This window comes from Plodia interpunctella, chromosome 26 (assembly GCF_027563975.2).
Source record: "Plodia interpunctella isolate USDA-ARS_2022_Savannah chromosome 26, ilPloInte3.2, whole genome shotgun sequence".
Classification (NCBI taxonomy): Eukaryota; Metazoa; Arthropoda; class Insecta; order Lepidoptera; family Pyralidae; genus Plodia; species Plodia interpunctella.
The window spans coordinates 1670472-1695968 of NC_071319.1; the positions used below are offsets into that span (position 1 = coordinate 1670472).

The 25497-nt window shown below is 34.8% G+C and overlaps 2 protein-coding genes across 8 annotated transcripts in view; one reads left to right on the plus strand and one right to left on the minus strand.

Annotated features, from left to right (window-relative positions):
- The window catches only part of LOC128681226 (uncharacterized protein), a 40671-nt gene extending 19455 nt beyond the window's left edge, over positions 1 to 21216 (minus strand). For 4 of the 7 annotated variants that reach the window (XM_053764967.2, XM_053764966.2, XM_053764969.2 and 1 more), the window contains exons 1-3: positions 21031 to 21216; positions 7934 to 8796; positions 284 to 376 (exon numbers count right to left, since the gene is read on the minus strand). In XM_053764967.2, the coding sequence (XP_053620942.1) occupies positions 284 to 376; positions 7934 to 8566 (726 nt within the window). In that variant the 5' untranslated portion in view covers positions 8567 to 8796; positions 21031 to 21216. Of the gene's footprint in view, positions 1 to 283; positions 377 to 7933; positions 8797 to 12985; positions 13134 to 21030 lie in introns of those variants that run through there. The other 3 variants (XM_053764971.1, XM_053764970.1, XM_053764965.1) reach the window with 1 other exon arrangement.
- A 3149-nt stretch (positions 21217 to 24365) lies between these two features.
- LOC128681227 (DNA polymerase epsilon subunit 3) lies at positions 24366 to 24870 on the plus strand. Its single transcript, XM_053764972.2, has one exon. It carries the CDS (start codon positions 24468 to 24470, stop codon positions 24822 to 24824), a length of 357 nt encoding a protein of 118 aa, XP_053620947.1. The 5' UTR covers positions 24366 to 24467; the 3' UTR covers positions 24825 to 24870.
- The last annotated feature ends 627 nt before the right edge of the window (positions 24871 to 25497 follow it).

Below are 25497 nucleotides of genomic sequence, written 5' to 3' on the forward strand. Positions count from 1 at the left end.
GACGAAGTCGCGGGCAAAGACAAAGATTATTTATTTGCAAAAACATGAGTTTACATTTTTTTACAATGTGGTGTTAAAAGAAAATCTTAATCCTACATGTTTCACCGTCCACGGGTAAGCAAATTTAAATGGAGAGCATGCTATCATCACACACAACAGAATCTAATAAAAGTAACTAAAATTTTATCTGAGTCTATCATTAAAACAATCGTTCAAATTATAATAACATTTATCAATCAGTAAGGACCTGAAAAGCGAAAGTTAGTAATAACATAATACTCACGACATCGTCTCTCGAGTCACACTCGCAGAAGACGTTGCTCACGCTGGGCGGGTGACTGTCCAAAGCTCGTACCAGCTCCACGCCGATGCCTTGCTAAAACAATACATAAATTTTATTACTATGAGTGAGGCGGTGGCGGTGTAATGGTTAAGACGCCCGCCTGTTGATCGAAAGGTCTCAGGTTCGTATCCTACTCGTGCCATATGAGTTTGTATACCAATCTGACTAATATATAGTAGTTTTCATAGACCAACACTTGCTTCCGATGAAGGAAAACTTCGTGAGGGACTAGAGAAGTAAACTGTCAACCAGTGTGCAGGTTTCCACACTGGTTGACAGTTTAGTTCCCTAGAGTGTATGTGACTACCTGCCACTAGATGGCGGTAAGTAGTCGTAAAAGTCATGTCAGATGCCTTTAGGCGATTTGAATAAAATCTGACACCAGTGTTAGCAATAACACACTCGATATGATGATGATTACTATGAGAAAGCTATATTTAAGGAGTGAATGACAAGGCGAAGTCGCTAAATAGACTGTGTAGTCTGTTAAGCGACTTCGTCTCGTCACTAAATATATTTATATTATCTAATCTATTTATCTATTAAAGAAGTGAGTGAGGGACTTCGTCTTGTCACTAAATATATTCATATTATCTAATCTATTAAAGAAGTGAGTAAGGGACTTAGTGACGAGACCAGTCGCTTAACAGATTATGTCGTCTCGTCACTCACACCTTTAATATAGCTTCTCATAGTAATCATCGTCATATCGAGTGTGTACATACTCAGGCCGGTACTAAGATAATCTGTTCAAGTGGGGTATCCCAATCCCAACTAATATTAAATGCGCAAGTAAGTTTTTTTTTTTTACCTCTTCTTTTATTACTTTGAGGAGCTCAAATATAGGAGCGAGTAGCCTATGTGACAGTAGCTGTTGGTTGAGTAGATAAAGCGTGAAGATTTAATAAACAAACTTACTTTCGCATTTATAATAATACTAGCAGCGCTCCGGGGCTTCGCGTTCGTGAGAATTTCGGGATAACAAGAGCTCATGTTTATTCCAGGTTATATTCTATACCCGTGTACCAAATTTCATAACACGCGGTCCAGTAAATTTTGCGTGAAAGAGTAACATACATACACACATATATACACACATACTTTCGCATTTATAATACTAGTAGGACAGTGCGATACGTTCTGCTGTGACGTATAAAACTTAATTGCAAACTCACCCCTGTTATAGGGGAATAAAGGCCACGTCTTGCGTAAAACAGCAAATTATTTAGTCAACAAACAACAAATTAGTAGGATGGAGATCGACAAATAGAAAAAAAATGTCGTGTAGAAACGCATACTGCATTTTCAAGAGTCAACGACCCCATTGGTGGCAAAAACACAGCAACAGTGCACCGTTTTGCTGCACTGCACTGCACCAAACTAGGCAATGTAAACATGTGTCAAATATGTTTGTTTGTAAACTTTTTATTGCACATAAAATATACAGAAAAATCAGGTCAAGTGCGACTCGGTCTCGCGCAAGGAGAGTTCCGTACACATTATCTAAAAGCGGCAATTAAATCACATTATTATATTGGAGTCCTCCTAGAATATTTGATTTATTTTAATTTAATCGATACATATCTATACCTATATATAAAAGAACAAGCGTTTTTTTACTAATCAACGCCCAGCCATGGTTTAATGGTTTACCACAGAATCTATAAACGCGAAATTTGGGCATTAGCTTTAGGTTATTACGTAGTGCTCGGATAAGAAAAGAATTTTCGAAATTCGACCCCTAATAGGATTAAAATTGGGGGTAAAGTTTGTATGAAAAATAACGCAAATCTTGCAAATCTTGAAAAAGTATTGATCTACTTGAAACATGGCATAAATGGTATGCAACAAAAATAATTAAACCGGTGTTTCAGGATTTCTTAAAATTTGACATTTAGGTTAGTTAAATGAGAGTGAAAATAAATAACGAATAATCCCATTCAAAATTTCGTAAACTAAAGACAGACAGCTCAGCGGTAAACGCCATTGAATTCACGCTGTCACTGTTGATGGTTCGGTTCGAATCCTGAACTTGAATTATTTTGAATTAAATCTGATTATCTATAGGGTGATTTCTGTGAAAGTTTTACTATGGTTTTACCCGAGCGAAGCTGGGACGGGCTGCTACTGTATAACAAAACTGTAAGTAGGCTATGCCTATACATAGGAGATATTAAAGATAAATGATAATGGTGGTTCTATATGAGACTAATAAATTTTTTTTGTCTGTCTGCCTGTATGTTAATTCGCGAATCACGCAAAAACTACTAGATGGAATTTGATGTGGTTTTCACAGTCGTATAGCGGATGATCTAACATATAATCTGGCATAGTTTTCATCGCGACACGTTGCTTAAAATCCGAGTTGCACACAACACAAAGGGTTTTTTGTTTATAATTGGGGTGTATTCAGTTGGGGGGGGGGGTTTATTATTAACCTAATATAATATCATAGGTAATTCTAACAGCAAAAAATAAATTGTTATAAATAGCACCACTATTTTATCAACCATCGGACTCAGTCTATGCTATGTGTATGATGTATGACGTAATACGGTATGCCACGTCGATCTTCGAAATTAGTTTCATTCATATACCTCAAAATCATTATATTACACCAATAGATGTTGCCCGGGGCTTCGCCCTCGTTGGGAGCCGATCCTGGGTGCACCATCAGGTCATGCTTATCATAGTAATGCATTGATGCGTCCAATACGTTGGACTTTGCATGTGTTACTCATAATACTACTACTAAGTTGTCCTACTAATATCATAAATGCGAAAGTTGTGAGGATGTGTTTATGTATGTATGTTTGTTACTCTTTTACGCAAAATCTTCTGGACGGATTGTTATGAAATATGGTACACGGATAGAATATAACCTAGAATAACACAAAGAGCACTTTTTATCCCGAAATTCGCACGGGAGCGAAGTCCCGTGGCGCAGCTGGTAAAAAATAAATGTTCCCGTGAGAAAATCGCCAATGGACGGAGCCGCGGAAAAAAATTAGATTACACAGACCATTTCTTGGCATAGACATCCGGTAGCCATTATAATCAATAATCTTAATTCATATAATCTAGGTCAAGATACCTCACTAATGCGATGTACCCTAATACATCGGCCGATGTACTACGTGGGTACTTATACCATTGTAAACATCCTTCGACGACCTCGGTGGTCCGAGACGTCCCGGGTTCGATCCACGGTCGGGTCATGATTGAAAATGATCTTTTTCTGATTGGCCCGAGTCTTGGATGTTTATAAAATATAGTATCGTTGAGTTAGTATCCCATAACACAAGTCTCGAACTTACTTTGGGGCTTGCTCAATATGTGTGGTTTGTCCTAATATATTTATTTATTTTATTTATCCTTTCTATTATATGCGAATGTTTTTGAGTGCGCTTGAGTCCTAAACGTGCGCTGACATTACGATCCGTCAATTTTCTTGAGGAAGGAATCATTTCCAAAATGAATCCTTCATAAAATTGACATTATCACAGAACAGATTAATTAATTAAAAGACAGATAGTGAAACTAAATATTTACTTTTTAATTGGATTTGTTACACATGTCACACATATGCTTTTTAACTTATTTTTGGAAATAATAATGGGATGAAAAAATCTTTTCTTTTTTAGAATTTGGAAAGTTGTAATGACAGCACAGAGCGGCCGCTGCGGTCGAAACGCTCTGAGAAACAGCCTTTTTGTTTTGGTACCCATTATAAAGTACAATACATAATACTTTATGTTGTATTAACAACGGATATGACGTAACATTGAATGGCTTGAAAATCTAATTTATCTGCTGCTCGTCGTCTCGGAACAGCCGTCAAGCATGAACCGTGATCTTTATGAGTAGCCGCATGAGTGCCGACACACAGTATGTGAATAAAAGACAAAGTAAACTATATGCTAGCTCCGCCCCGGGGTTTCGCTCCCGTGGGGATTCTGAGATAAATAAATAATAAATAAATATATTGGGACAAATCACACAGATTGAGCTAGCCCCAAAGTATGTTCGAGACTTGTATTATGGGATACTAACTCAACGATACCATATTTTATAATACATATGTAGATAAACATCCAAGACCCGGGCCAATCAGAAAAGATCATTTTCCATCATGGCCCGACCGGGGATCGAACCCGGGACCTCTCGGTTCAGTGGCAAGAACCTTACCACTGCGCCACCGAGGTAGTCAAAAGATAAAAAGTACCCTATGTGTTATTACCTGTAATAACACATACCAAATTTTGGTTGTTACCCGTGTACTAATCCAGCAGATTTTACGTGAAAGTGTAACAAACATACGCACACATACTTCCTCACAAACTTTCGCATTTATAATAATTATTACTAGGATTACATACTAGGTATATGTACATTACTGTCTTATACTAATTATTTTTTGAATATATAAAAAGTCACCATGTAGTCTACATGCTCAGGCCATGATTCTGAACAATTTTTTAGTATGGGGGTAACTCCGAAAACGCGAAAAAAATATCTTTTTTTTTTTTCATTGCTTCCATACGATAAGTTTTTTTTTTCTTTTCTTCTTTGTACTAAAAGTTATTTAATACCATGGACTGAGCATGTACCTAGATAAAGTAATGCCAATGAATAGGAAATCACCCTGTATTTGCGTACAGTTGTATAAACTGACTTGTCAAAAATATATATATATACTTCGAACGTTTCAATGTGTACACGACTGCCCACTGCAAAAACGAGAGGCAATGTTTTCAGTTCATCTGAATCACTACGTACCGTGGAATCGGGACAGTGTAACCCGAAATAGTATAGTGACGTCACTGGAATGGTAACGGACAAATTTATTTACCGGTATAGTATTTTCGCAGTACCCGTGGCGTATGGTTCCTGCGTGAGGTTCAGTTGTATAATTTATTATGGTTGTACCCGAGCGAAGCCGAGACGATCCACTAATTATCTATTCAACGGCGAAAATAATCGCGTTTGTTGTGTTGTGTAGGTGTTTTATAGTATTTCTTATTGTAGAGGCAACAGGAATATTATAAATCTGTGAAAATTTCAACGTCTGTCTAGCTGTCACGGTTCTCTTAGCTCCCTTAGAGCGCGAACTCTTAGTTATAGGGTCCCGTTTCACTTTGGATCTGGCAACTTAAAAATACAACTTCGTCCGAAAACCATTTGAAAATGTTTGAAAAATAAATTGTCTGGCAAAAAATATTCCTAGAATAATTCGAAATTCTAAACCAACACAAAAATAGGGTCCTTTCTACAACTGAAAATAATGCGTTATTATTTTTTTTAATAATACCACAATTATTAAATTCTTTATCGTTATTGAATGCAATAATGACATGTTGTGTATTCGTGATTCCTGAGAGTAGTGTTGCCACTCGATAGTCAATCGGTAGCGTTTCGATAGACTATCGATAGTTTAAGAAAAACATTATCGATATTGATAGTTTATGTAATATTGCAGAGTATCGATAATATCGATAATCTCATGGTCTTAAGGATTCGAAACTAAATATATAGATAGTATTGTAATTTACCATTAAACAACACTAAATTTAAAACAAAACTAAACATATATAACAAAACTAAATTTAAAATTTGCAAAAGTAAATTACTATAATATTTAATTAATAATGGAATAACAAATACTTGATAGTATAATTCAGTATTATAGTAATTTACCAATAGTCTTGCTGAAAAATAACAATCGATAGTTTCGATAGCTATTTTTAATTATGGCCTTATTCGATTGAAACTATCGATAGTTCGTTCGGCAACGCTACACGAGAGGTTATGTTAAAGATCAATTTAATTTTAGCAACGATAAAATGAATGACACATCGAATGTCAAAGGTCAATATTGACAACATGAGTATGACTTCATGTTATTAATGTAATTACAGATTTTAATTCGCTAAGGTTACCCTTTTTTTTTCAAACAGTTTTTTTGCTATTTAGTTCCGTTACTGGCCGGACACTCGTTTTTTTTTTTCGCGATTCAATCGCTATGTATACAGCCAAAGTTCGAGTAAAGTTATATCATGCAACTTTCAACTGAAATTCGGCTGAGTCTAAGCGGAGAAGACACGGTAACATTAAGAGTGGGGGGCGGAGTGTCCTTGCTGTATTGCTATGAAGGTAACTAAGTACGTAAAACATCATTGATTTTATTATTCCTACAATATTCTTTTCGTACGAACATTTTCCTCATACAATACGAGTACAACTTTAAAACTGAGTATTGTTGCAACTAAGTATTATCCTTACATATTATAAAATGAAGTCAGGGTTATCGCGACTGTCTGTCTGTACACTATTAACTTAAATGACCGAACCGGATTTTTGTACGATTTTCACCAATAGATAGTGTGATTCCACAGGAAGGTTTTCGTATAAGAATGGCTATAAGAATTTTCAGTAATTTACCACGAGACATTAAAAATGTATCAAATCTCACATTATTTAAGTAAATATTATACAGTTTATTGGTAAATAAATGCTATTATTAGTGTCAAGGAATATTTGAGAAAATGACTTGGTATTTTGTAATTTATAATTTAATGATAATTTAATTTTTAAGCATCCTCTGTTCTGTAATCACGGGTAGAATATAGCCTGGAATAACACATAGGGTATTTTGTCCTGAAATTCCCACGGGAGCGAACCCCCGGGGCGCAGATAGTTCTAAATTAGATACAAGTTTTCGGCAAAAAACGTGGCAACCCTCGTCTAGTCTAGCTGTATAATGTATTTAAGTCGTTCTTGAGCCAGATTTTCGTCTGACCTATTAATTGACATCAATCTTTATCTTGCCTGTCAACATCCATCAATCTTATCACAAGGATATAAGATTCAATGTTGTTTGGATTTTTCTTACGCGACTGTATCTAGACCTTGGTAATGCCAGGAAATAGATCTGTTATTGGATTTTGAATCATAACAATATCTAATTAGGACGCAATTCGCAATGTGGTCGTTTGATCCCCGGAAACGCTTTGAAATGTTTTTTAGTCAGCTGCTTTTTTGAGATTCCTTACAATGAAGCTTGTACAAATCAACATAAGATGTTTATTGAAAAGTTGAATTAAATTGCTATTGATAAATTTTTCTTTAGTTAAAGTTGGAGGCACACCTGTACTCTTAAATTATATATAAATAAAGTTATTTATTTATTTTGTCTTCTTCAACTACGCTCCGAAAGTGATGTATTATCATCCAAGTTGAACAAATTTTGAATTTCAATCCTTGTTTACCGCAAATACCGCTTATTGTACCTACTTTACTACGATATTATAACTATAATTTGCTAAATATGTTCAGTTGCTGAGGCTACGGTTAGCGTTTCTTAGTCAGTCGGCAAAAAATAATCGAATTTGCAACTTTAGCAACAATTTAATGCACTCAAACTCTTCCAAGATTCTTGTTGGAACGAGACGGCGTTAAGCATTTGTATAGAGCGACAGAGAAAAAGCGATTCGGGGCATTGTCCGCTTTTCATCATCTCTTAAAAATGAACTATATCGAATCACACGTTCGTTATAATGATTGCATAAATATTAACTTTGAAAATCTTACCTCCTCGACGGACTTTTTGGAGAACTCGTTCATGGACACAATCCATTGCTGCACAAGTTCGTTCACAATAACCAGATCGTTATATAACCACGTCAAAAGATCGTTTACCCACTGAACGCTCGGCGCGTCTGGCCCAGTGCACGTAGGTATCACAATGCTGGTGTGTTTCTTTAACGTCAGCTGCTCTGGACCTGGGGACATGCGGCCCAAGCGCCGCTTGTTCGGCGGTGTAGCTGGAACAAATCCACTGGGCTTCGCTGGTTTAGACAGAAAGGCACCACTTTTAACTTTAGCACTAGTCGCTAACACACTATCGGCACTTGAAACTATTTCGTTCGCTGGAGAGAGTTTCTTCTCCTCGGTCGGTTTGGCAGTTTTCTCGGCGTCAGCTGGTCTTTTACCGTAACGGCCGTACGCCCATTTAGCTATGCCCAAGAGGACGATGGAAAATAGTATCCATATGAATATCAGCATTACAAGGTTGTCCATGGCTGTGTCCATATAGTCGAAACTGCATATAAGGTCGTCGACAGCTTCGGCTAGGTCAGCCATAGTTTTCCATGGTGTCGACCACCATGCGCCTGCGTCGTCTGTCGACGCTTCTCTTTCACTCACTGAGCCGGAGCTCAACATTTTTTCTCTATTTTCGAACGCACTATTTTCGGATCGTAGCTCTGTCCCGCTCACGCGACTAGCTGCGTTCGCATACCGAATTTTGCTAATAACGAATTATTTTCAACGATTCGTTACGTTATGCGATTAGACCGTTAAATATCACTAACGTTGAACACATAAGGGGCTTTGTAATTTCGTTCGTTCGTATTCAGTCGTGATTTCTTCATCTGTCCATGTCTTTATACAATCTGAAACAAAAGATATTTACATTTTAAATAGCACTTAGTTGTATAAACATACATACAGTTGATTTAATAGCACATGAGTACTTAAAGAAGCTAATAATGTATGTCTAAAGGTCTTGAAGCGACTATTATGTTGACAAAGTATTACAAAATCCTTTGTGGCGGCTAGTTGCATTAATATTAAAATGTTTACGACGTCCTAACTACGACGAGTTTACAAAGTCCTGCTTTAGGTAGATAGGTAGCTATTTGAATATTTTGACTCCTCAGTACTCGCGCGGCCCGATGCGATTCACGTGGGAAATTTACGCGAGCTACGGGAAAAAGTTTGTACTTACTACATATCCCTAATATTATAAAAAGAAATGATTTATTTTTTTGTTTTGTTTGTCATGTAAAGAATAAACTCGAAAAGTACTGGACCGATTTTGACCAAATTTAACACAAAGATAGACGAAACCTTCAGGAGTAATATAGTCAACTTTTTATTATAGTGGAACGGGCCGCTACTATGTACTGTCAACAGCACATCAACCTACCCAAATTCATTGCAAATTCGCCGCTATTACCGCGCTATAGACGTGCATGCAGGGTAACTTAATGTGCTGTTGACTGTACGTCATAATTTGTTTTATTATGCTTGTCAGTTACAATCCTACGCCGAAACGTCATACTTAGGTATGACTAAATACCGAATTTTTCTAGTATTCGATTCGTCAATTTTTCAAAAATTCGATGAATATGTCCGTGTCACATAGATTTAGAAAGGGCCCGCGCACGGGTCCGGTCTGTCACGCACGTCTGTCTGTCAGGTGAATTAACAATCGACAAATTACGAAATGGTAAATCGTTAAAATTTTGGGCCGCACTGCACTGCAAGCGAAACGCGAAGGCGAGAATTTAGCTTGGCTACGTCTATGTGAATTTTTTGCGCGTAAATTGCCAAAAACCGTCTTAATACTGCACTGTGTCCATTCGTTCAGTGCATTAATTCGAATAGCACCGATTCGAATCGCAAACAAAGCGAGTTTACGTCACTGTCTATCTCGGTTATTCATTAAAAGGTCAAAGCATACTTTAAGCCAAAGTATGTTATAGTATGTATGTTAAGGTAATCGTAAATTAATGTCTTATGCCTTTAGGCGACTTGAATAAAATCTGACAAATTTGGAATCTTGAATTGGACTATCAGTCTAAAGATGACATAAGATTGCGCTATACTTTATGATTGACTCATGCTCTGAATTTCAATGGTCAGTCTGGACTTTGACAAGTTATTATAATATAATCGAATAAAATTACATCATGAGGGCAAACGGCTAATTTATAATTTTAACCTGTTCGGTTCGACTGTACAAACACGGATATTTGTGGTTCGCAGAGCGTTTCGACCGCTGCGGCCACGCAGTCATTAGGATCCGTCAATTTTCTTGAGGAAGGAATCATTTCCAAAATCAATCCTAACTGATATTATAAAAGCGAACGTAAGTTTTTTTGTTACCTCTTCACGCTCTATCTGCTCAACCAATCTAATTGAAAATTTGCATATGTAGTTTGAAGTACAGAGAAGGGTACTCAGAAAAATAATGTTCTCATGGGAAGCCGCGAACATAAGCTAGTCATTCATAAAATTGACATCACAATACAGATTAATTATTTTAAAGTCAGACAGCATTGCAATTCACGACAGAAAGTGGACTTAAAAAAAACTCAACGTAATTAAAATTGTTAAAATAATTACATTAAAATTCATGCGTGTCGCTCGCCATTTGACCTGATGGCCTCATAACCAAGGTCGACTACGAGAATGTATAGTATGTGTATGTTGATAATATCATTATGAAATCATTTATCTATATCAGGTTTCTACACAAGAAGGCCTACCACGAAATTTGCAAACACGTTACATGCTGTGTCTTTTAAAACATATTTTAGCATAGCACAGATTATTATATGTAATACCTTAACTTTTATGAATTAAGAAAGTTAGTTAAAAAGTTTAAATTAATTCCTAAACGCCTTTACAGTTAGCCTGTGGCGTAACAAGAAAATTATTACATCGATATTCTAATTGGTTTTCGAGGACAACTTTCGTTAATGGAACTATATCGATAGGTGGGCATCACTAATGCAAGACTAACTAGAAGAGCAACAAACCTAATTCACGATAACACGTAAATAGCCCTGGTATTCAGTATTTGTAATTACCGTTTTTACCGTGTTTCCACTAATATGCCCTTACTTAACACTTGCGGCGATAACGAATTCCAAAGAACTGTAATAAGTAGGAGGCGATATAATTTGGCTGATTCCCAACCAGTCCAATCGGATACTTTTTAATTTCTAATGTCAAAATAAAAAATGTACACCTAATGGTCCTGTGACGTCACAATTGTAAAGTCAAAAATCATCGGAATAAAAAAAATTGTAAATAATAATAATAAATAAATATATTAGGACAAATCACACAGATTGAGCTAGACCCCAAAGTAAGTTCGAGACTTGTGTTATGGGATACTAACTCAACGATACTATATTTTATAACAAATACATATATAGATAAACATCCTAGACCCGGGCCAATCAGAAAAAGATCATTGTCCAACATGACCCGACCCCGGATATGTAAATCCTAAATCGCGTAATTACTAGAACTGAATGTGACATTTACTTCTCGTGTAAAACAACACATCATACAAATATTTTATATTTATCTAATACAACTGGTGCTACACTATACCTGCTTATTAAAGAGATTAGTGAGAATAATACAATAAAATGTTCAACTTTATTATGTGTATACTCAGACCAAGTGTTAGATAGGTTTAAAGAATTTATTTCTCATAAGAATACAGATATTCACTTACAGAGAAACATAGAGCTTCTTTCTCAACGAGCATACGAGCAACACTATATTTACAAATTATTTACATTTACTTACAAAAACATGCAAATTTTATTAATATCGAAATAGAAATTTCTGTCGAAATTCCGTCCGATCTGCATACCCTCAAATAAAATCAAACAAAATTTCGACAGTAGGTACAGATGGACAACCCATGATTAAAATTTTACTGTTGCAGAGTTGAGGTTAGATTATGTAGTGTTATAGATTTACGTGCACCTCCTATTTAGGTAAATGATACTGTATACCTATATTGCAATAAAAATATCTAATTAAATCATCAAAAATCTAATTAAATTGCTATTTGCAACAATTCAAATCAATTAGGTAAAAGATTTTCTTGGAAAATATTATAATTACACATTGTATCTATACAGTTGCAACAATTTACCTACTAAACCGAAAACGGTGGCCACCAAAAACAGTAAACTGTAAATGGACGTTTAAAAAACAAGATTGGGCTAAAAATTTGCATTATGGCACGCACACAAAGGAGTTCAGCCGTCATTGCTATCCTTCACTTTTTGTTTAGGTCATAGGTACTCCGTCCGTCGTTTTGATACGTTCATGACTGTAACTATAATGTATAATAGAAAATTATAATATGTTCTAGGTAATAAAATCCTTTATTTTGTGTAGCATACATATATAGTTTGATTTTTATTTTACGCTATTACATAAATATGGTGACGACGCTGTGTGCACGTATATAGCCCCAATACAGTGAACAAACGGCGAAAAAAAATTCTCGTTCTGTAACTGGTTAGATGAGTTAACAAAGTGAATGAAGGGATAAGTAGCCCCTAAATAATTTTGTGCAACTTGTAGGTATTTAATGTACAAAATCGTGACATCAGAGGACATCGCTGTTGTCATCATCACGTCATGATTTTGGCGTCAATAAAAGCAATCAACACTCAATTTTTTTGAAAACAAATCAAAATTGTGTAGTTCATAATTTTATTAACCGCAAAAATAATTCCCTAAAAAGATTTATATTGCAAAATACATAAAATCACAAAAAGACATGGTAATATTGTTTACATAATAATATTTGTAACCACAAACGAAATTCACAAACATATAAATAATAATAATAATAATTAAGGATGTCGTCATTGATAAAATTGATCAATAAAAGTTACATTGTAATATCGCGTTTAGTTATTTAAATAAACATTTTATTTTTTACCCATTCAAGTAGATAATCAATTCCAAATCCCTTAATATGCTGCCTGTCCCAATTTTGTAAATATAATACTGGCATGAAAGAAAATAATCACTTACATATTTACAATCACAGTGCACTCAAAATCGAGTAAATTAAAACATTAAATATATCGATTACATGACCACGCAGCTAAACTCCCGCGTACCGACTGAATCACATTTTCAAGTTTACGTGTGATTTCATACTTAGTGCAAACATATTATCGTGTTTGCACTAAAATAATTGTATGTGAGAACTGAGCTATGTTAATAACAAGTATCTATTAATATAACAGTGCGCTGTAATAGTCTATCTATTCTTCTTATTATTAAAACTATTACACAATACACAAATTACACAATAAATTTATTACACAATAAATTTTGATGAGTTTTTACAAAATTGTAAATATTTCGAAAACTACTTAACCTATTTTTACAAACAAACATACATACATACAAAAATGTATTTTTGCCTCAAGTCGAATTGTAGACCTCGCTCGCTCGGTCAAAAAAGCTAAAACGTAATTGCTTGAAGTATTTTATTCGGGCGAAGCCGGGACGGGCCACTAGTTATCATTATAGTATGTTCTCTATCATCGGAGCGTTTTCCCGATTGATTTCTCAGCCGTGGAGCATCGGAGCCCAGGGTCCGCATTCCTACCTTTTCTTCACTCAGCCGTATAGGTATATGTATGTACATATATCATCCTATTCATAAAAATATATGTTTTGTCACAACCGCTCTTTACAATATTTGTTAATGACAGAACTTTTTTATGGATAAAAGGGTTATATTGTAGTCTAACTAGCTGCGCCCCGGGACCTCGCTCCCGTGGGAATTGCGAGATAAAAAGTACCCTATGTGTTATTACAGGTTATACATATTGTGTACCAGATTTCATATAACAATTGGTCCAGTATATTTTGCGTGAAACAGAAACAAACATACACACGAATCCTCAGAAACTTTCGCTTTTATAATAATAGTACAGTCAACAGCACATCAAGTTACCCTGGATGACATGAACCCCCTAATGGCGTGAGTATTAGCGGCGAGTTTACAATGAATTTAGGTAGATTGATGTGCCTAGGATTGGTTAAATTAATACCTAAACGATTGGCATAAAGGAATCTTGACATTTCGATGACCGCCGCAAAATTGCAAGCAATAAAAAAGAAATTCGAATAAAAATATCACAGTTCTTTGAATACGCGTTTTAAGATTACGTAATTCTGACATCATTGAATAGAAAAGGTTGGCACGGTGACGTCACAATGTTGGCTGAGGGTCGGCGACCCGTGTCTGCGAAGGATTATAAAATGCAAATAGACATCACTAGGTACCATAGATAAAATTATATATTTCTTTTATCTATGCTAGGTAAGGGTACCTATTGTTTTAAAAAGAAAAAGTATTCTTTAAGCTAAAGTAGGTATGTTTTGTCTCGATCTGTCAATGGCAAATTTAGTAAAGTGTGATAGGGACAAAACACACTGTAGGTTAGGTTTGGTATACTTAAACTTTTTCACGAATAGGACTAGAGAAGGATGTTGCCCGGGGCTTCGCTCCCGTGGGAATTTTGAGATAAAATATAGCCTATAGCAAAGCAATCTTGGATAATGTAGGTACCTACCTTTTTAATGGTGAAAGAATTTTTGAAATCGGTTCTATAGTTTCGGAGATTACCCGCCTCAAAGATACAAACTCACAAATGCTTATCTCTTTATCCATTGGACTGGACCGCTTCTATTCCCACTTCTACAATTTGACAGAACTAGAATTGGCTAAAATAGTTATTTGAATAATTCGTGTGTATGACATCATTTCTATTACTGTCAAAAGGTTAAGTTTAATAAGGTAAATATTCATGGGAACAGGATAATGAAAACCTGAAGTAGTACATTTAACTACACAACATTTGTTACCATAACAAATTAGTCCTTATTACTGCGTCATAGAGGTCTCACGCGTTGTCATTGAAATAAAGACTGGATGTACATTTTTAAGGACGTGGTTTGGTTTCTTATCAACACACCATATAACCTTGAACTGTGTCTCACATTGTATTTAATTAAACATAATATTGCAGTGGAAAATACACAAAAAAGGGGTTATTAAAAAAAATGACATTTTTTAACCACCGACGCAAAAAAAAGGAGTGTTATAAGTTGGGCCGCTAAGTGTGTCTTTCTGTCTGTCTGTGTACGTGGCACCGTAGCCCATCAACGGGTGAACTGATTTGGAGGCGGTTTTTTTTATTTGATAGCTAATTTTTATGCGGTGGTTCTTAGATATGTTTGATGGAAATCGGTTCAGCCGTTCAAAAGTTGTGGCGTAATGAATATTGTAAATCGGGGCTTTTTTTTTAATTTGTCTAACAAATAAACAAATAACCTTAATTTTATTTCAATTTTTTCTTGACAGAGATAGATTGCACTCAACGAGTGTGAACGAATGAATTTTGCGAGTGAATGAGTTTTTTATAGCCTAGGGATACGAGTCTTTCTTCGGTGCACCATCAGGTCCTGATTATCATATCAAATGCATTGGTCATGGAAACTGAAGCGACGTCGGAAATTTCAACTCTGTAGGTCAAGTGAAATATAACTTGCAATTATCGTGACAAATATTATATAATGACATTAAAAAATGGCAAATCTAAAGTTTAATAGAATTACTAGCGGCCGGCTTCTCAGAAAACTTCCAAACAAAAGCTTCTTCAGAAATCACACTATCTATTTAAAATCAATCAATTAATTTAAGAACTTTGTTCTTGTCATTGGAGCATTTTCCATCTAATTCTGTCCTCAGCCATTGGTTTCACCTCCCTATACGACACGAGCTCTGCCTTCTCTTTTATTTCATCTAGGAATGCCCTTCTTGGCTTTCCTTTTCCTCTTCTTGCTTCGATTTTTCATTATTTAAAATATCCGCATCAAATTCCGTTGCGTACCTAGTTTTAAAGATCAGACAGCGCGAAGCGACACTGTTTTATACTATGTATGTAGTGATAAATAACAAAAAAAAACTAATTTTAATTGGTAAAATTTCCTTGAATATGACATTAAGTGAAAATACGCTGAAAAATTGTCGATTGGTTTTACATATTCATGAGAATTGTCAGCGTTCGATGTCGTTGTCACTAATTATACAAATTAATTATAATCTCTGAATATATATTTATCATATTTGTCGTGTTTTCGTCATTGTCGTGTCGATGTCGAAACATTCTGTCGTAGACGAAGCAATTGTCGGTGAACCGTTTCAGAAACATTATGACCACTCCGTATCATTCCGTGGAAGTCTGCAAGGAACACATAGTCTAAGCAGCTGATAGGAAACAATAAAATTCCCAAGGAGGGTCGACGTCAGGCAGGCAGTCGGTCGTATAATCTTCAAAATGTTAAAGTTCAACAGTTCATAATTTATCGACAATATTCGATAGCGTGGGGACTATCAAGCTACTACTATCGATACTATTGCAAGAAAATAGTATTCTTTCATTAGGTAGCTATCGATATATTCATTACTAGCTTTTGCCCACGGCTTCGCCCGCGTTTAATACGTGCGTCTGCTGAAAACTTATTATTGTCAATATCTCAAGTTCTAAGCAATAGGTCGAGATGAAACCTACAAGATTTTAAGTTCGACCAACCGCTATACAACTAAGAAAATCGCATCAAATTCCATCCAGTAGTTTTTACGTTTCGCGCGAACAAACATAGCCCACTTTAAGTTTTATTAAATGTATATGGATCGTCGAACTATCAATTCACCAACATTGAAAATAGAATATTCCCTATTAAAATTAACAAAAAAATAATATTTAAATGTACCTACTATTTGTTGATAAAGTTTCCTTTCGAGACCAATTTACTGACATTACAAGCACAATCATCTGGAAGGTATCATTTACTTAATAGGCATTCAAAGACCAACGCTGTACGACCGCACATTTCTTTGCCATAACACCGTATAAAATAATGAAAATAATTTTAAAGCGTTTTTAATAACTGTAAGCCTGTAACTATAACGTTATCGCAAAACCAGCCAGTAATAATAGTTGAGATTTAATTTCACATCTAATTAATTTTTTTAACCTTCAAATCTTTTGACATTTGTCGAAGTTAGATCTAGATTTCTTTCGATGCACATCTGAACTATCAATATTATTTATTACTCGAAACAGCAAAAGGAGAAACTAAACCTAATAATTTAATTCCTCTAAATAGGTACCCTTTTTAATAATAATGTATAAGACCTACATTTGTTAATGACGTCTTTGGAGAAAACTATTCTCCCTTACTTTGGAGAATAGTTTTCTCCAAAGACGTCGATTAACAAAGAAGGCTGCGGTGAAGTTTGTTGCGCCGCTTTTCATCACTTGCGCTTTGGAAGTCGGCGGTAGATTTAGTTTAAGTATTTTTTTATTTACGTCAATGAGTGATGTGTATCATCCTAAATTGAATAAAGAATTTTGAATGAATTTGTAACTTATTGATAGTTAGGCCCTTTTATTTCTTTCAAAAAAAGTTTAAATTACTTTTCGTAGACAGAAAAAAAGTTGTTTTGTCAATCGACTTAAATTGCAAAGTGCGATAGGGACAAAACATATTTTAATTTATTTTTATTTTATTTATTTATTCACGACCAACATCTATCATTACAGGTAACTTGTAAGTTTAAACTTCTTTATGAATAAGAGGGTTTATATCTATACAGATACTAATGACTTTTGAATAGGGCCACCTCAGGCCTATTGATAAGGGCTTGCGCCCTAACGGATATGTCATTCGAATTCGACGATTCACGAAACTTCGCGCGATAGTGCGGTCACACAATCTTGCAAAAATAATGTAATTGTTATCATAGAGGCTTATGTGTGGTTCGGTTGCTCCATATCCTCCTGTGGATGTCGTAAAGGCCACTAAGGGACACAGCCTTAGCAGCTGATAAGCAAAAAATAACATTGCCACGAAGAATTTGACAAACAGGCAAAACCACAGCCGAATTTTCAAAATTTTACGATAAACTTTTTAAACTGACTCTAGACTCGAGGTCGGAGTCTAGAGTGCAACTGGGAAAATCGCGAAAATTAGAAAGAGATGCTTATATTTTTTAAACAGAGTAGGTAGATAATTAAATCCATAGTTTTGTGGGAACATTCAGCTGTCAATGTTTTAATTAAAAAAATATGTTTAAAGTATGTGTGAAGCACTCGTTTTATTTATTAATGGTTGTCGTGTATTCAAAGGTCAACCTTGCGTATTGGATAGGTACTAGTGTTTGCCCGCGGCCTCGCCCGCGCGTGTTTCACACGGGAACGGCACGTTTTTTAGGTTAAATATCATATGTGCTTCAATGTATAGTATCCCTAACTATAGTAAGAGTTTCAAGAAGACAGGTTGTGTTGTTGAGGATACACAAGAAGTAATTTTATTACTAGATAGATGAGCTAATTTTAATAATTATCAGCTAAGACAAGCTCCTAGCAATACAACATTGCACAAGTTATATGATGAAACATACACATTTGTTTGTTTTTATTTATTTATTTACATACATATATATAACATAACCATAACCAAACAATTAGGTAAGTAATTTACTTTTTATTTCTGTTTAACGAAAACAAGTCTAATTTGCCGTCTCCTAAAATCTGCGCCCAGCCTACTCAACTCAGCCTAGGGTGAATTTCACGGGCGTTGTGAACGCAGCCGCGGGCTGTCATTAGCGTTTATTAAATTGTACCATACACAGTAATCAATTTAATTATCCTATTTAAGTAAAGTACTGGTACAATGTTAACTTTATAAATGTTTAATTAAAAAAAAAAAGATTCATTGTTTAAAAAAAATGTCGGACACTAAACCGCCTTTGGGACCCAGGTATAGCCTATATATTCGATCCACTTTACGACCTAAACTGAACTGCATCGCAAATTCGTACCATCGACTTAATTTTTTGTATGAATGCGATTCATTTTAAGTTCCTAAATTGAACTGAGTTTCATTGGAATCGTTCTGTAAAAGTTGATGGTAGGCCTGCAGATCCAGCCGGAGATAAAACCGATGCACCTGTATGTACCCAACTTGGTCACAGATGGTTAAATGTAAATTTAGGGTTAGCTTAATTTGTGCACATTCGTTTATTAGAACTGATACGAACGCTAGTACTATAAGAGTGCAGACGATTTTCGACCTTATTGACTTAACCTATTATTCAAAAAAGCTATAACTAGTATGTTTTGCCTCTTTCTGTCATTGGAAAATATTATAAAGTGCGAAGTTTCAACTTTTTTACGAGGGTTAACATGCTTGTCATTCTTTATTTATTTATTAAGGTATATACCAACAACATTCCTTCCAGTTCTTGCATATTATGAAAATTAAGACAAATACCTAAGAAAACATAACTACTAGAGGCAGCCGTAACCGTAACCAATTTAAAACAAAGTAATGGCTTTTTTATCGACATGCCGCGTCGCTGGTTAGCATTCGGTAAAATTGGTGTAAAAATACATTCGATTGTTTCTCTAGTTTCGAATTAAATCGCACGAACTCCGGAACGATCGGTCTATTTTCCCGATAGGTCTATGTATTAAAGGGTATCGAAAGGTCCCAGGTTCAATAGATAATTTACACTGGTTATTTAATTACGATACATTTTTTTTAATATCAAAAATCAGTTAAGTACTCCTTTTTCCGAGTTGACTCATAATTCCAGATTTCCGAAGTTGCTTGATGAAATTAAAGTACCTATAAAAGTAATACATTATACAATACTAATTAAGTACTTAGTTTTAACTAAACAAGACTAAACGACAAAAGAAACTAAAAATAATTAAATATGTAAAAAAAAAATACCATGATTAATAAATCAATATGGGTAAAAAAGTTTACAATATTTGAGACATTGACAAAACGAGATGAACCCATATTTACAGAATACTACCTACCTCATATAGGTATATACATATAAACGGTACTCACTATAGTTATTGTTTAAATGTAAAATTAACTGAAACTAAATTGAATAATGTAGAGGACTCTTTAAATTTTTCTAAAATTGCCAAGGATTTGGATGAAAATTGGTTAGGCATTGACATTTAGGAAAAATATCTAATTAATTTGACTTGAATAATGAATAAAATAGGTAGGTAGGCTTTATTTTAACCTACTTACGTATGGGGTTAGGGAAGACAAAATACCTACCTAGTAGTTATATAAAGTAGGGTGTGGATGACAGAAATGACAATTTTCAACCCTATTTGTTGGCAAGTTGTCGTCAATGGTTACTACTAATTGGAATTGCTTTACGCAATTGAAATTAAAATGGGAAAACCACGGTTTTCAACGTATGCGTGAGTAACAACTTTATATATTTTCATTGAAAATGGTTCTTTTTTGATTAAGTAGATATTTTTACATGAAAAAATATTGATGTCGTTAGTTTCAACAAATTAGAGACTTAGACTAGGTTCGACATCAATATTTTACTATAATGTCTGAATAGGTACATCATACCTACTACACCTTGATTTGATACCCTACTCCGGTGCTCATACTCATACTCAGTTACGTCTTTAAAAACTTTGGATCGCTCGTTGGATGTTTCGGCCTCAAAGACACACAGATTGATATGTAGTAATAAATTAAAATTGTGTATATTTAAATTACAAATATGTAACTCTTCTTCTTCTTTACACATATGTATATCATTAATAAAATGATTTATAGTTAGGTTTGTACATACCTAGTTCATTAATCAAATAATTCTAGTCAAAGCATTTTTATTCCAAGATATTATAGTTTTAAAAATAATGAGATAAAAAAATGTTTTTAAATTAATAATATTTTAAAAATTCTAGAATCGAGCGGGAATTTTCATCTCTTTATTTCATTTCAAAATTAGTTTATAATAAAACCATTTAAATATTTGTCGTTTATAAGTTTAGTTTATCATCAATTTACAAAAAATCTAAAATATTTTAGGGTATTCTCCATAGTTTCATAATGCTCTGGAAAAAACTGCAAAAAGCAAATAACTCTACCCGGCCATGATCCATATAAAAAAAAAACCAGTGTTGTCAATCGCCAATCGATTATTTGTTTCTCACCTCGTTTTGCCCGCCAAAATACATAACACAAATTAAACACGAAATCGCGACGATACGAGAACTGTGAACACAATTTACTGTTCAGGTTTTTTTTTTGTTGTGATAAAAAAACATGAGGGGGCGATCAATAAGGACGGCGTAAAAACGTCCCTCAAGCGCGAATGCCCGTGCCGCACTAAGTAAAACGAAATACCTAAAGGTACACCAAGATGGCGCTATGTTTCTGAGTTTGCGCAACCGCTACCGATTCTGTTTATTCAATTCGATTGATGCTGTCAAAAGATGCATAATCAACATAATAGGTACGTCTCTCGGATTGATTAAATATTTGGAAAAATCTTCTATTGAAAAAATTTCGATACAGCACATCGATTTGCCCTGCATGAATGAACCTCTATGCCGTGGTACTGAAAGCGGCGAGTTTGCAATGAATTTGGGTAGATTTATCTGCTGTTGACTGTACCTACCTAGTTATATCGAGATTACTACGTTTAAAATTCATAGGTATAGCTCATATAATTAAAAATCTTTCTTAATTCTTTTTCCATGTTCAGCTTTATAGATAAAGTCAAATCTACTTTAATAAATAAAACTTATTCTGTTAGTACAGAATTAAATAATATTGTGGCAACTACAAAATGAGGCCACTAATCCCGTAAATCCACTTGAAAATTGTATTATTTATCTTTACATTTTACCCTTTTTTCAGAATTTATGCACCTTGCATTGGTGATGTGCCGTATTGTCAATAGGTATCGTGTTAACTTCTCGGAAACGTTATTTCGGTATTTTGAGAGAATTTGGCAACTACACATCACTATGTTGATTCCACTCCGAAATAAATTCGACTGGATGATTTTATGATGAACCCGCCTGCGCCCCGGGGCTTCGCTCCCGTAGGAATTTCGGGATAAAAAGTGTCCTATGTTTTATTATACCACATTCTTCTATATAATACCTATTAGTAGGATTCTTTCGGCTAGTGTCAGGCCACTTGACTCCATATCCACCTGTAGGTGATGTCATGTCGACATACTTATACGAAAGCGAAAAATTAATGACACCAGATAGGCATTAATAGACAACAGCATTCCCAAAAGAGTTGAAAGATCGTCGAAGGCTTTTTTAACGCTGACGACGAGTCACGAACTTCAAGGCGTCACACTTCGAGGCGTCACAGATGCGAATGAAACCGAATAGATAAACGTCAGCAGGTTGAGAGAAATCTAGTTGGATTTATATTATAATCTAATGCGATTGGTAGAGAATTCCATAAGGCATTAAGTCCACCATTTTTTGTACACAATTTTGTTCAATAAAATTCTAAATAAATAATCGTAAAAAATCCATTTATACTAAAATCTCTCACTAGTACGATACCTACAATAAACAAAATCTTATCTATATTATTTATTATGTCAAGCAAGGCGTGATTATCTTCATACAAATAACGTCCTTGAACGAAGAATGACAAAGTTAATTCGCCTGGTCACCAACATCGGGTAAATTGCAAAAGTAATTTTGAAATGTCATTTTCTTGAACAGTAGCGACACCCTTGTTGGGTCTGATAACTTCGGCGACTGTAAAGGCCGGCTGGGGCGCGTAAACAATAACAGAATGAATGCATAATATGTTCATTAAAACTTTAGGTAACTTGTTAACATATATAATTATTTAAGTTGAAAAGAGTATTATCAACAAATTATATTCACATATTCGTAGCAGTTCGACAAGAATATATTAGGCTGTTCGGTTAGACTACTGGGAGTAAGGGTCATCTAAAAAAACGCGGAAATTTTAAAAAGTATATTTAAAAGTAATATTTATCCATACTATTGTATATGCGATAGTGTGTCTGTCACACTTTCGCGGCTAAACAGCTGGGCCGATTTTGGTTGAAATTAACAAAAGATTACCCGAAGCCGCACTAGAATGTCAGAATGTTGTTGCGATCAATAGAGATTTATGAAAAAGGAAAAGAGTTCTTTGCCCAGTAGTGGGACACCAGTAAAGGCTAAAGAAAAAAAAAAAAAAAACGTTAAAGATTCCATCTAACATCTATTTTTAGAGTTATTTTCCCATTTGCGTGAGAAACACACATTTTACTAATTCCTTCCTACTGTAGTGATAACAATCAAGACAAAGTATAATATAAAAGCTAGCAAGGTAAAAAATAAATTTAGTTGGTAATAATTATTCTGAAGATCGTGATTCTTGAGTAAGCCTTCGCGAAGTAAAAACGTACAAAATATGTTTTTATGGAAAATGTAGTAAAATAATCTCGAAAGATTACTTTTTTTGGCGCGCCTTTATTGGCCTCTTTTTCACGTGTCATTATTAAGTATATTTTTTTAATCTACTTAATATTTTAGGCGTTGAATCTATAGTACACGTAATGTCGGCCTAAACATTTCATAAATTTTTATGAGAGCTTTTATTTACCTCATTGAAAAACTACCTAGGAATTTATGTCGAATCCGCGCATAAATTTAGAAGGGGGCGCGAAAGCAAACTGTTTCGTTAATAATAAGAATACACCTAGGGAACATTTCAACAATATATCGTCCTTTCCTTTTCATTACAATTTGCATGAGTGAGTGCTATTTCACTCGAGTCAATGGTAATCCGTGAGATAGATGTTCCGTGTCAAATGTTGCCCAGTGTATTCGTAGTTTAATGTAACTTATCATAACTTATGTACAGTCACAGTCACAGCACATCAAGAGACCCTGCATAAACCTCTATAGCGCGCTAATAGCGACGAGTATGCAATGAATTTGGGTAGGTTGATGTGGTGTTGACTGTACGTACAATAGGTTATATATTATCACAGAGACATAATATACACTATCTGTTTTGTAGACCAGACAGATAGCGCGTATTTGAATTACTTACTTACACGAAAAAAAAACGGGATATAGCATTAATAATGTATTTTCTCATTATTTGCCTGATTTTAAGAAGTTGTCTTTAAATGTTATTTCATTATCATTTTTGGTTGGCTTATGTTAGTATTCTTTGTATTTGCATTTTAAAAATTAGGAACGGGGGTGATGTGAACCACACTACTCATGCCACATGAATTTTTATACCAATCTGACTTATGTATAGTAGTTTTCATCAACCACTATCGGTGAAGAAAAACATCGTGAGGAAACCTGCACTCTGGTTCATTATCAACTTGTGCAATGAATAAGGCGATGGCAAACTATTCCATTGGTCGTTGTTTGTGTTTCATTCCACGTAATCACCCCGTAATGACCACGACCCTCAGCCATGAGGAATATGTTTATGAAGAATAATTTAGAAATGGCAACACTGTAATTTTGATGTCAATGTCAGACGTAACTGTCAATTTGAGCGCGAGCAAAGCAAATTTAGTTCACAACAATCGAATCGCATGTTTTTGTAATTCTCAAAAACAATTTATAGTGAAATGGCGGAGAAACTTGAGGACTTGAATCTCCCATTGACTGTCGTCACTCGTATTGTGAAGGAAGCATTGCCAGAAGGAGTTTCAATATCAAAAGAGGCACGTACCGGTCTCGCGAAAGCTGCGTCCGTTTTTGTATTGTACGTTACTTCTGCGGCAACAAATATTGTTAAAAATAAGAAGAAAAAGGCCCTAACAGGGCAAGATGTGTTAGACGCTATGCGGGATATAGAATTCGACAGATTCGTTGAACCTTTGAGTGAGGCATTTGCACAATACAAAATTGTGGCATCGGCGAGAAAGTCTGGAGGTGGAAAGAAGAAAGATGAAGAAGACGGAGAAACTGTAGACTTAGAATAATGTGATAATTAGATTTAAGTGTGTATTTAATAAATTTTTTGATTTATATCTGTTTATTATTTGCTCCAAATTGGTGGTTTGGCATATATTGAACTAAGGTTAGGTGAATCGCCTCTGTAGTAAAGTGGTCAGTTTTCTCTGATGCACACGAAAATCTTGCAGTTCTAATCCATGTAATGAAAAGTATAGTTCTAATCATATTAATTAGGTTTTTTTTACATTGCATTTTTAGTTCTTCAAAGTTTATTCGTTTGGTTGGGAGAAGATAAAACTAGGTACTAAGCTTTTGCCACCAGTTTCGCCTCTTTGAATTTCGTTATTTAATCTTCCCTTGTATAACAAGGGAAGATTTTGAGAAATTTGAAGTTTCTATGTACAACATTGTTTTATTTTTATTTATTTACCAATTTATGTAAACGAACAAATTATATAAGATAAATAAAAAGTGGAATAATAGTACATAGGTACTGCTTATTTTTAAAGAAATCTCTTCCAGCAGACCCGAGAGAGGAAAGAGGAAGAAAGGGTAGTTTTATGTTGATATCCCAATGACTGTATAGATATAAATTTTATGTATCAAACATGTCATAAATAGTTAATGGTTCCAAAATTAATCCCAGGACCCTCTGTGTAGTCTGAGCTTAAACTACAGACTGCTGTAGTTCAGATGTCT